Here is a 13,504-nt window from a genome sequence, read left to right as displayed (position 1 = left end):
ACCCAACTTACTGGCACCCCTTCCCCACCCATAATTACATTGCCAGGGACCGTTTCCATGGGTCCCAGAACGGCGGCCTATCCCCAAAACCAATTTTGGCTCCCACCCAACGGCGGTGACATCATTCAGTATGTCAAATGTCCTCAACCACTCTTCCTGGCAACCTATTCCAGCTCTTTGATCACTGTCAGTGTAGAGAAATACTTCCTGATACCTATTCTAAAAGTGCTTTTCACAACCGTGAACCTGTGCCATCTTCTTCTGCTGTCTAGCATATCTAGCATATAAACGTTCTCCCCTGTTAACGACTGAAGTATCCAGGCCTTCAGTTTTAAAACTGATGTAGCTTCATCAACCCAACAACAACTTGCATTCATATAGCGCCTTTAACGTAATAAAAACATCCAAAGGCGATTATAGCCACATTTATCTTTCGCACAAAAAACATTTAATTCTTTCATTGAAATAATTTGACGTGTGTTTGATAGGTGCTTGTAAACAACTCGTGGCACTGCATCATTCTCACTCTGTTAAACATCATGTTCTTTCAGTTTCCCACACAACTCCACTGGAAGGTTAGTTTGTCCAACCTAATTACCTGCGCTGTTCTTCTCCATGTTCTCCTGAAGGTACAGTCAGACATTCATCCATATGTCCATGCAGTAACCTCAGCACATCCCCTCCCTTTAGATATCCTAATAGAAGAGAAGATTATATTAACTCTCAACATGAGACAACATGGGCACAATTTTAATATGCAGGCAGGAAGAGTCGGGCGGGGGGGGGGGGCGATTTGCGGGCGCCAAACCTGGAAGGGAAGTAGGTGGGTTGCGATTTAATGAGGCCAATTAAAGCCTCTTCTGGGTTTTGCCCGGAATTGACAGGGCTGGCTGCCGACAGGAGCTGCACATCCGAGGTGGTGGGGGGGGGGGGGGGGGAGAAAGTGAGAGAGAGACCTCATCAGCCATTGGGAGAGAGATAATCTGATTATGGATTGTTTCCAAAGCATCTGGGCCTAGCTGTCTTCGTTATGCATTATTTTCCTCGTACCGTTATCATCCTGGCACAAGAAACTTGCATGAAATTGTTCTGAAACAAAACCAATGTCCAGGCTACACTTGCTTTTCTGTTGGGATTTTGTACTTTAGTGCTGGGAGTTGATTCTTGGTCAGCGACAAGAAAGAACGAACTTGCGTTTAAAGAACCCTGCAACTTTTAGGATTTCATAAATACTTGGCCATAGTAATATAATGTGGTTAATGAGCAGTTTATTAACTTTTCATAAAATATGACAAATTTGTGTCGATATTGCAATGCGTGTTTTATTCAGAAGTACTAGTCCATGTCTAAAAATTTCATGTTGACTCCCTACCTAACAGCACTGTGGGAAAACCTTCACCAAACGGACTGCAGCGGTTCAAGAAGGCGACTCACCACCACCTTCTCAAGGGCAATCAGGGATGAGCAATAAATGCTGGCCTTGCCAGCAATGCCCACATCCCATGAACGAATAAATAAAAATGCTGTAATCTGTCAGTCTTGTAATATTTCCATTCCCCATATCCCCAGTGCATTAATTTGATGCTATGTCTTCCATCATTGGGAGAGAGATTGCGGGGGAGGGGGGAAACAAAGCTCAGAGTGGGGGGGAGACATCAGACATCGGGGTGGGGGGTGCAGGTGACATCGTATGTAAGGTATATTTATTTAATTTTTACAATGGGAAATGTAATTTTATTTAATTTATTTAGTTTATTTTTCACTGATCCAGCCCTTCCCGCCTGGCTTTATCAGGTGTGAATCGGAAGCCATGGGAAAGCCGCCCAGGTATGGTCAAAATCTTTTTAACTGTCCAATATGCAAAAAATAAACTACCTTAAGTACCTCAATGAGGTACATTTGCTCCTTTAATTATCAGCCTGCCAGCTTTAATTGCCGGCGGGACTTCCGGGTTTGGGAACGGCGGGCGCACCCAGATGACTCTGGATCGTCTGCGTTCCTCAGCATGTTGGAGCCAGGATTCCTGCCCGCTCCAAAAAATCCCGATTTTCTTTGCTGCCGCCCCCCCCCCCCTCGCCCCCAACGCACCCAGACTTCCATTTTAAAATTAAGCCCCATGACTAACATACTGTTTTTTTTAAAAAACACAAGCAATCAGGCAGCCACAAGAACTGTATTTTTGGACTTATGGGGTTCAAATTTTAAAAGTTCACAAGGGCCTTAGTTGATGTGGCTGAGTATGATATCCTTGCAGTGTGAAACTACTTTCATTTTACTTAAATGGGGGGCTTCACATTCCTTAGTAGTGGCCAAGAGTTTGTACCCCACAAATCCTTGGTCATGTGTAAAGGGCAGCTAGCAGTTGGGTATCTACCTCTCAAGGTGCTGACCCATCTGCTCAACCCAGTAGTCCCCCTCAGACAACTGCAGAATAGGAAGGTAGTGGAAAGGAGCCATGTTTCAGTGCAGAGGCTGAAGTGCTAGCAATAGTTGCAGGGCCATCTCATAGCTTAGCAGAAAGAAGAGTCATGTGGCTCCAATTAAGGAGCAGCAAGCTGCCACCACATTTGCTCCTCCCCTGAGGTAGCACTTGGAAGGAGCACAAGATGAGGAAATTGATGACACACACCTTATGCTCGCACCGAGGAACTAAACATTAAAGCACAGACACAGACCTTAAGTAGGGAAATAAAGTGGTTGCACCTTCTTTGGAAATTACTGTAAATCTATCATCAGAAGGGACATATGAATGTTGCAAGTGGTAGGATGCAGACTGGGATGGTAGTATAGGTGATTATGCACAGCATGTTGTCATGTTGTTAATGGGGCCAGTATGTTACAAAGGGGACCACAGGTGTATTAATGCAATGTCACAAATGCAGCTTTTAAGTGAAAGTCCTGTCAGTCAATGATTGATGCATCAGTCTTTCTGGCTACATATCAACCTCATCCATTTCATTTTCCTCTTCATCTTCCTCTGCCAAGGCTGACCTTCCTGGTTCTTTGAGTGAAGGGTTTTCCCTCTCTGTATTGCAAAATTATGCAGGATGCAGCTGATGCTGATAATTTTCAACACCTCTGTAGAGCAGCACCCACCTGGCCTGTCCAGACTGCAGGATCTCTGTTTCAGCATGTCAACTGTTGGGTGGAGTTGTTAGTTTTATAAGATTTCCTTTCGGCCTCTGTTCAGGGGTTCCTCAATGGTGTTCAAACTCAGGGATCCTTGAAATAGTGCTGGCACTGTGGACTGACAGAAAGTAAAGGCATCGTGGCTGCTGGCAGGGTAATGCTCATTCAGCTGCATTTTTCTGTTCCTGTGGTCTGATATCACTAGCGCATTGATAGAATAAAAGCCTTTCCTATTCTTATATGCCATGGAATTATTGTTAGGGACCCTTTCTGACCACAAATGCATTATCAATGAAACCCTGCATATTAGGGAAACCTTCTACGTGATAAAAACTGCTGCACTCTCTCATGCTGTTGCCTCCTTTTCATAGGGAGATGGATAAAATGTTTCCCATTTGGCAAACAACGCTTCTGTAGCCTGTTTGGTGCATTGGTGAGCCAAAGTCTGACAAATGTGGCAAATGTTACCAGAATGGATGGAAAGGATCTGGGCGCATCAAAGTTTAATGGTGTAGTGGCTTTGACAACGATGAGCAGGCTGTCCCCCTTTGCTAGATCTTATCAACAGACCAGGCTTAAGAGATAGCACAACTCTATTGTTCCGTCAACTCATGAAGTGGAGCTACAAAGGCATGTCTCCTCAAATGTGCCCAAGTAGGTATGTGTGGAGCTGAAAAGGTGATTCCTGGGTTGATTCCAAGTGGGAGCTTGGTGCCTGAGGAGACAGCATACTTGCTCTTCTTCTGTCTGCCTGAACTCTTCTTCCTCCTCCAAATCCATGAGAGCCACTGGCAGGCTGACTGAAACGCCCAAGTTGAGCAATGTGGTTAGAACTCAGCTTTGCAGTGATGGCTGAAAGTCACTGCAAAAGGACTCCTGTATTGAAAACTGGGCATCCATGGGGCGCTGTGGGCCATCAGCAGCAGCAGAATTGTATTCCAGCACAATCTGTAACCTCATGGCCCGGCATATTCCTCACTCTACCATTACCAACAAGCCAGGGGATCAACCCTGGTTCAATGAGGAGCAGCACCAGGCGTACCAAAAAATGAGGTGCCAACCTGGTGAAGTTACAACTCAGTAATACATGCATGCTAAACAGCAGAAGCATCATACCAAAGACAGAGCTAAGCGATTCCACGACCAACGGATCAGATCAAAGCTCTGCAGTCTTGCCACATCCAGTCCTGAATGGTGGTGGACAGTTAAACAACTAACGGGAGGAGGAGGTCTGTAAACATCCCCATCCTCAATGATGGCAGAGTCCAGCACGTGAGTGCAAAAGACAAGGCTGAAGCGTTTGCAACCATCTTCAGCCAGAAGTGCTGAGTGAATGATTCATCTCGGCCTCCACCTGATATCCCCACCATCACAGAAGCCAGTCTTCAGCCAATTCGATTCACTCCACGTGATATCAAGAAACAGCTGAGTGCACTGGATACAGCAAAGACTATGGGCCCCGACAACATCCCGGCTGTAGTGCTGAAGACTTGTACTCCAGAACTAGCCGCGCCTCTAGCCAAACTGTTCCAGATTATTGCTCAAGATAAAGAATCACTGGATTGGGGGTAATATTCTGGCATGGGTGGAGGATTGGTTATCTAACAGAAAGCAGAGAGTTGGGATAAATGGTTCATTCTCGGACTGGCAACCAGTAGCCAGTGGTGTTCCGCAGGGGTCGGTGCTGGGTCCCCAACTCTTTACAATCTATATTAACGATTTGGAGGAGGGGACCGAGTACAACACATCAAAGTTTGCAGATGATACAAAGATGGGAGGGAAAGTGGAGAGTGAGGAGGACATAAAAAACCTACAGGGGGATATAGACAGGCTGGGTGAGTGGGTGGAGATTTGGCAGATGCAATACAATATTGGAAAATGTGAGGTTATGCACTTTGGCAGGAAAAATCAGAGAGCAAGTTATTATCTTAATGGCGTGAAACTGGAAAGTACTGAAGTACAAAGGGATCTGGGGGTCCTAGTGCAAGAAAATCAAAAAGTTAGTATGCAGGTGCAGCAGGTGATCAATGGCGGAGCAGGCTCGAGGGGCCGATTGGCCTACTCCTGCTCCTATTTCTTATGTTCTTATGTTCTTATGTAGCTACAACACTGGCATCTACCCAACAATGTGGAAAATTGCCCAGGTATGTCCTGTCCACAAAAAGCAGGACAAATCCAATCCGGCCAATTACCGCCCCATCAGTCTACTCTCAATCATCAGCAAAGTGATGGAAGGTGTCGTCGACAGTGCTATCAAGCGGCACTTACTCACCAATAACCTGCTCACCGATGCTCAGTTTGGCTTCCGCCAGGACCACTCGGCTCCTGACCTCATTACAGCCATGGTCCAAACATGGACAAAAGAGCTGAATTCCAGAGGTGAGGTGAGAGTGGCTGCCCTTGACATCAAGGCAGCATTTGACCGAGTGTGGCACCAAGGAGCCCTAGTAAAATTGAAGTCAATGGGAATCAGGGGGAAAACTCTCCAGTGGATAGAGTCATACCTAGCACAAAGGAAGATGGTAGTGGTTGTTGGAGGGCTCATCTCAGCCCCAGGACATTGCTGCAGGAGTTCCTCAGGGCAGTGTCCTAGGCCCAACCATCTTCAGCTGCTTCATCAATCACCTTCCCTCCATCGTAAGGTCAGAAATGGGGATGTTCGCTGATGATTGCACAGTGTTCAGTTCCATTCGCAACCCCTCAGATAATGAAGTAGTCCGTGCCCGCATGCAGCAAGACCTGGATAACATCCAGGCTTGGGCTCATAAGTGGCAAGTAACATTCGCGCCAGACAAGTGCCAGGCAATGACCATCTCTAACAAGAGAGAGTCTAACCACCTCCCCTTGACATTCAACAGTATTACCATCGCCGAATCCCCCACCATCAACATCCTGGGGGTCACGATGGACCAGAAATTTAACTGGACCAGCCATATAAATACTGTGGCTACAAGAGCAGGTCAGAGGCTAGGTATTCTGCGGCAAGTGACTCACCTCCTGACACTCTTGACTCGTGCCTTTCTACCATCTACAAGGCACAAGTCAAGAGTGTGATGGAATACTCTTCACTTGCCTGGATGAGTGCAGCTTCAACAACACTCAAGAAGCTCAATACCATCCAGGACAAAGCAGCCTGCTTGATTGGCACCCCATCCACCACCCAAAACATTCAATCCCTTCACCAACGGCGTACTGTGGCTGCAGTGTGTACCATCCACAGGATGCACTGCAGCAACTCGCCAAGGCTTCTTCGACAGCACCTCCTCTACCAACTAGAAGGACAAGGGTAGCAGGCACATGGGAACAACACCACCTGCACGTTCCCCTCCAAGTCACACACCATCCCGACTTGGAAATATATCGACGTTCCTTCATCGTCGCTGGGTCAAAATCCTGGAACTCCCTTCTTAACAGCACTGTGGGATAACCTTCACCACACAGACTGCAGCGGTTCACCACCACCTTCTCAAGGGCAATTAGGGATGGGCAATAAATGCTGGCCATGCCAGTGACGCCCACATCCCATGAATGAATAAAAAAAAGAAAGAATTCAGCAGCAGAACAAAGTAATGTATAAGCAATAATATGTAAGCAGAAACAATAGTTTGGGTATTCAAACAAAGCAGCATAATCCACTTGCAAAAAAAACAGCTGGTCCCAGCTTTAAGAATCGAAGTTCAGTAGCAAACAGCAGGGCAGCCAAGAAGCACCTGTTTTATATGAGCAAACAATACACAGAGTGAATAGTCCAGAAAATATGGGTAATTCCTTGCGGGATCAATTCGACATAATCTGCATTGAATATGGCACACACACACTCACAGCTTGGCTTGCAAAAAAACTTTAAAATTTTGAGATTGTGGAATTGGGAGGCAATGATGCCAGTGCTCAGGTCTATCTCCCAAATTCTGTGATGAATGCAAGTGGAATGTATGGATGTGCTCTACAACCCCACCACTGAGGAATCAGCCCTGGTATCCTTCATTAATGAATTTGCCTTTCTGGTGCTGAGTATCTAGAAAGTGTGTAAATTATGCCAAGGATACTAAAGGTGCAATCTTAGAGTTCGCACTGCTGATGGGGAGTCTCACTTCCTAGCGGTGCATTTTGGAAACTCAGGCACGTGCTGTCCAATAAACCCTGGACTATCAGGGCAGCCTGATCCAAACAACGTTTAAGACATCCTCAATCTGTGATTACAGTCTTTTAATTAGCCAAGATACATTACTTGTTTATAATATGTAATATTTAGAGGATGGTCAATTCTTCATATTTTCAATGGTGTTCAGTCTCCTTGAAATTGTAGCTGTATTCAATAATAGTGCATATCTTGAGACCTCAGAGGAAATCACGACATTTCCTACTGTGAATTACACAAGAATTCACTGTCATTGTATCACATAATATCATGCATTTAATAAACCTTTGACACACAATCTAACTGCACTATTATGCTATAGGACGTGGAACCATCTCCCCCCTCTTTTAAGCCCATCCCCTCAGCTTCCTCAAAAAGGTGAGTTTCTGAATTTTGGGCATGTCTTCGAAGTGAAGCACTAAGTGGGGGACACAAGTTTCCTCAGTGGGAAAGGAGAAATATTGAACAGCAAGTAATCCTGGTGCTGATCATGTGCACCTCTGCATGGGCAGTTCAGTTGTAAAGATGCCTGGAACTGGTCAATGTTCAGCCTGGGGAAATGGTGCATGGTGCAGGGGGAAGCTTGAAAAGGAGAGCGAACAATGCAAAACATTTTCTAAAAAAAATCAAAACATGGGTCACAAATAAATGTTTTAAAAATAAGAATCAGCTGCTCCAAAACCCAAGGTGAGTGGTGTTATTTGATAGTGTGTGTGTGTGTGTGTGTGTGTGTGTGGGTGTGTGTGTGTTTTGACAGAGTATAAAGGCAACGGTACAGTTGCAGCAGTGTTACTGCAGAGGTTTTTGAACAATCTTACCTTGTGCTACTTCACTTCCAGAACAAATTGGAGCAACACTCCAGAGAGTTTGCTGGAATGCGGCATCAACCTGTAAACTGCTACAGCCATATGACAAATGCTGCAAAAAAACAAGATCAGTTCAGCACCGGCTCGAGACTGCCAGGTCACACTTAAATACATTCGAACAGAATTCTGATATTGTAAAACACCCATACCTCTTAAACCAATCAAAGGTGTAAATATTACAGCCTTCAGACCTGCTTCCAGAATTCATTATATTACCATTCAGCTGATAAAACTTTAATAAGACAAATATAATAACAGGAAGATAGTTTAACATGTTTATTCAGTCTGTGCCTGTTTTATTTTATCTAAATAGAAGTGGATTCAGACTTCATGTAGCATTACATGTCATCTACCTACATAGATAAGCATGACTGCATTGTTACACATGCTACAAACCAAATCATAAACTAATGCTTCTGAACCTTCCAGATAATGCAAGAAAAATGGGGTCAACGCTAATCAAGAATTCCAGGCTACTCATTATCATAAAACATGTTGGTAGATTTTCGCATTTAATTTATTAACTGAAATCTAGCTTCTATATTAGGAATGAAAATGGAAGCATTCGCTCCCCACTGTGTACAACTTTCTGACAATGATAACAAATTAACTGCTTCCTACACATTTCCTCCTTTTCCTGCCAATCCCCCCACCCCCTTGTCCTCGCCTGCGGCATTGACTTGTTGCTGGGATATGTTTCCACAAGCATTGTTCACCCTTCAGACCCTCAACCAAGTGGCCATTCTTCATGTGCGGGCTATTCTATCATAAGGCACTTTAAAGGCAAGCTTCTAAAGTCCTTATCCAAAATCGCACATATAGACTTCCAGCAGGAGTCAATGGATAATAAACAAGAGTGGGCATCCTCAATGATTTTTCCTTCATTAACTTAGGGACCATGAGGCCTTACGTATCACTGCCTGACAAAAATCAACTAACAGCACAGACTGGCGATCGAACCTGTATATATGGCTCAGCTACTCATGGGCTTAACTGGGGGAGCCATTGGGGAGTTAAGTTTTTCAAAGTTTCCAAGTACTATACTGTTTGAAAATACATCATACATATTTAGATAAAATAAAACAGGCCAGACTGAATAAACATGTTAAACTATCTTCCTGTCCTTGTAGAGACTTGAAGCAAAATTAACAAAGCAAATGGTTTGCTGTCAAAACTGGATGATAAGGGGATTTAAGGGGAAGCTAGATGAACACATGAGGGAGAAAGGAATAGAAGGTTATTCTGACACGGTTAGATGAAGTAGGGTGGGACGAGGCTCATGTGGAGCATAAACATCAGCTCAGAACAGTTGGGTTGAATGGCCTGTTTTTGTGCTGTAAATTCTATGTAAAAATGTTAAAGGGCTTTCTGTGATTTTGATGAACAAATACGTATAATGCTAAATTGGTAGAATATAAGAACATAAGAAATAGGATCATGTGTAGGCCATACGGCCCCTCGAGCCTGCTCCGCCATTCAATCAGATCATGGCTGATCTTCGACCTCAACTACACTTTCCTGCCTGATCTCCATATCCCTTGATTCCCCTGGAGTCCAAAAATCTATCTATCCCAGCCTTGAATATACTCAATGACTCAGTGTCCACAGTCCTCTGGGGTAGAGAATTCCAAAGATTCACAACCCTCTGAGTGAAGAAATTCCTCCTCATCTCAGTCTTAAAAGGCCAACCCCTTATCCTGCGACTATACCCTAGTTCTAGACTCTCCAGCCAGGGGAAACAACCTCTCAGCATCTACCCCTGTCAGCCCCCTCAGAATCTTATATGTTTCATTGAGATCACCTCTCATTCTACTAAACTTCACAGAGTAGAGGCCCTTTCTACTCAACCTCTCCTCATAGAACAATTCTCTCATCCCAGGAATTAATCTAGTGAACCTTTATTGCACCGCCTCTAAGGCAAGTATATCCTTCCTTAGATAAGGAGACCAAAACTGTACGCAGTACTCCAGGCTAGGTCTCACCAAAGCCCTGTACAATTGCAGTAAGACTTCCTTACTTTTGTACTCCAACCCCCTTGCAATAAAGGCCAACATGCCATTTGCTTTCCTAATTGCCTGCTGTACCTGCATGCTAGCTTTTTGTGTTTCTTGTACGAGTACACCCAAGTCTCTCTGGACACCAACATGTAATAGTTTCTCACCATTTAAAAAATATTCTATTTTTCTATTCTTCCTACCAAAGTGAATAACCTCACATTTCCCGATATTATACTTCATCTGCCACCTTCTTGCCCTCTCACTTAACCTGCCTATATCCCTTTGCAAACTCTTTGTGTCCTCCTCACAGCTTACTTTCCCACCAGCTTTGTATCATCAGCAAACTTGGATACATTACACCTGGTCCCTTCATCCAAGTCATTAATATAGATTGTAAATAGCTGAGGCCCAAGCACCGATCCTTGCGGTACCCCACTAGTTACAGCCTGCCAACCTGAAAATGGCCCGTTTACCCCTTCTCTCTGTTTTCTGTCTGTTAACCAATCCTCTATCCAAGCTAATATGTTACCCCCAACCCCATGAGCCCTTATCTTACGTAATAACCTTTTATGTGGTACCTTATCGAATGCCTTTTGAAAATCCAAATATACTACATCCACTGGTTCCCTTTATCTACCCTGCTCGTTACATCCTCAAAAAACTCTAATAAATTTGTCAAACACGATTTCCCTTTCATAATGTTGACTCTGCTTAATCATATTATGATGTTCTAAGTGCCGTGTTACCACTTCCTTAATAATGTATTCCAGCAGTTCCCTGTTTTCTCTCTCCCTCCTTTCTTGAATAGCTGGGTTACATTTGCTACCTTCCAATCTGCTGGAACCGTTCTAGAATCTAGGGAATTTTGGAAGATCATAACCAATGCATCCACTATCTCTGCAGCCACCTCTTTTAGAACCCTCGGAAGTAGGCCATCAGGTCCAGGGGATTTATCGGCTTTTAGTCCCATTAGTTTCTCAAGTACTTTTTCTCTACTGATATTAATTACTTTAATTTCCTCACTCTCCTTAACCCCTTGGTTCCCCACTACTTCTGATATGCTTTTTGTGTCTTCTTCTGTGAAGACAGATACAAAATATTTGTTTAACGCATCTGTCATTTCCTGATTCCCCATTATAATTTCTCCTATCTCAGCCTCTAGGGGACCATCATTTACTTTTGCTACTCTCTTCCTTTTTACATACTCTTACAAGAAGCTCTTACAATCCGTTTTTATATTTCTTCCTAGTTTACTTTCATATTCTATTTTTATCAATTTTTTGGTCGTCCTTTGCTGGTTTCTAAAACTCTCCCTCAGGCTTACTACTCTTCTTAGCAACATCACAGGCCTCTTCTTTTAATCTAATACTATCCTTAATAAATCAGAGGATGTTAGCTTGCAAGAATTGGAACAGGAAATTTGCGATATTTTACTCACCAGGTACCGTTCTGAGGAAATGCTGACTAAGATAAGGTCATCGCCTACACGTACTTTTTCTCCTTCTGAACGTTGTTTGGAGGCTGGGTGTATAGTCCACCAGCAGGCCTCCCCTATACAAACAGGAAAATTAAACATTTCTCTGTAAGTTTATACAGCATTGTGTCTATTTTTCAGCGTGAACATTGCTATTATAACAGTAAATCACAGAGATAAATGTAGACTGAATTCTATACCCAAAGTGACAATAATCAGCCCTTTTTAGATTAATTCACTGACCAGACTCATGAAGCAAATACAGCTGTCCCTTGATATATGTTCATTTACACTACTATTTCAGAATGTTATTTTTACAAATTTGCAACATATGTTCCACTACTTTTCAGCTTTAAAAAGGTCCCAAAATTCCAAATTACACTGTACCCTGTATATTCTATTGTTTTTTTAGTTATAAATGGTCACCATTTTTTTTTTGCAATTGAGTAGAGCATTTTAGAATGGAGGAATGCAACCTTATGTCCACAGATACTCCTGCAATTGTTTGGTATGAAGCAGTCAAATTTGTGGGACTCGTTTCGGATGTTATCTGCATGATACCCAATCTTCGGTTGGCCCTTGCGCACTTTGCTGCAGTGGTTGATGCTGAGTGTCTGTCTCCACTTCTCTCACCACCTTTCTAATCTAGATAATAGTCCCCAATTGCCACACTATTCTATCATACAACATACATCTGCTTTGTTACTCAAGTAGGCCTCTCTAAAACAATATGGGTAATTGTTGAACCTGCTACATGAAATAGAACAAAACCTACATTCCTACTCCTTACCACATGTCCATTTTAAAGTATAATGCATCCTTCAAACGTACCTGTTGTATCTTCCTGTAATCCAACGTCAAAGGCCAGTTTGTCTGTTGACGATCGAGATGTAGACAAACAACAGAGATACTTGGAAACAAAATGCATCATAGCAACCGATTAAAATTTCAGACTGGTGATAGTTAAGCTGAGAAGATGGTAATGATTACAATCAAATAGCAGATCACTTTTGAGGAATTTCCATTCTCTCCAAGTCAGTTCAAGCTACTTAGTGTAAAATAAGTTTTGCAATTTCTTAAGAGTTCAGTAAACCTGAAATTCTTAATGATCTTTTGAAATGAATTCTTATTATGTTGCTGGTCAACATATCAGCAACAACGGCTACTATGAATGCCATGTAGATATCAAGCAGTCAGGTATCATTTCAGCACATTAGAACACCTTGGCCTGACAATGCACTGCAGATGGGTTCAGAAAATCAATTTAGATATTTTCTGTTAAGAATGTGTGAAAATCAGATCAGTTCTAGTTCCTTGTATTTAGCTACCATAATAATTAAGAGAGAATCTGAATTCCACTCAAGAATCTTGATGTGAATTCGTTAACAGAAAGCAGTAAATTAATCATTCTTACCATTCCACTGTAGGAATGTCTGAGCAACACTGCGTGTCCATACAGAAGAGTCCGATGGCCTCCACCTTGAGCTGTCTGTTTAGTAAATGATGATAATGTTCAGGGTATTACATCAAATGAAGCACAGTACCTCTGTGTTGCAGCCATTGACAATTCAATTTACTGTCCTTTTAAGTATTCGGCAGTTAACAAAACAAATAGAATTCTGCAATAAAATGCTAAATCAGAGGATATCAAGCTGTAACTGTACATTGCTTGGGTCAGAATGTAACAGGAATGGTGTGTCCAGTTTTGGTCATCAAGACACAGGGAAAAAATTTGAGCTCTGGGGGTAGTACAGAGGAGTGATGAAGCTGATCCCTAATGTTAAATCTCAAAGAAATACTGAAGAAATGTTGGCTGTTGAGCCTCAGTGTACCCTATTGAGGTAAATAAGATTTTATTCATTCTTTGGGTATGGGCGTCACTGGAAAGGCCGGCATTTAT

General features: G+C 43.0%; 1 protein-coding gene across 1 annotated transcript in view; it reads right to left on the bottom strand.

Annotated features, from left to right (window-relative positions):
* The window catches only part of ryr2a (ryanodine receptor 2a (cardiac)), a 471,729-nt gene that overhangs the window by 390,363 nt on the left and 67,862 nt on the right, over nucleotides 1–13,504 (bottom strand). Inside the window, exons 8-12 of the mRNA XM_067988444.1 lie at nucleotides 13,019–13,093; nucleotides 12,436–12,514; nucleotides 11,569–11,681; nucleotides 8,086–8,185; nucleotides 599–695 (exon numbers count right to left, since the gene is read on the bottom strand). Of these exons, the coding sequence (XP_067844545.1) occupies nucleotides 599–695; nucleotides 8,086–8,185; nucleotides 11,569–11,681; nucleotides 12,436–12,514; nucleotides 13,019–13,093 (464 nt within the window). The remainder of the gene's footprint in view (nucleotides 1–598; nucleotides 696–8,085; nucleotides 8,186–11,568; nucleotides 11,682–12,435; nucleotides 12,515–13,018; nucleotides 13,094–13,504) is intronic.

This window comes from Heptranchias perlo, chromosome 8 (assembly GCF_035084215.1).
Source record: "Heptranchias perlo isolate sHepPer1 chromosome 8, sHepPer1.hap1, whole genome shotgun sequence".
In the NCBI taxonomy this organism is placed as follows: domain Eukaryota; kingdom Metazoa; phylum Chordata; class Chondrichthyes; order Hexanchiformes; family Hexanchidae; genus Heptranchias; species Heptranchias perlo.
This window is presented reverse-complemented; position numbering and strand designations above follow the sequence as displayed.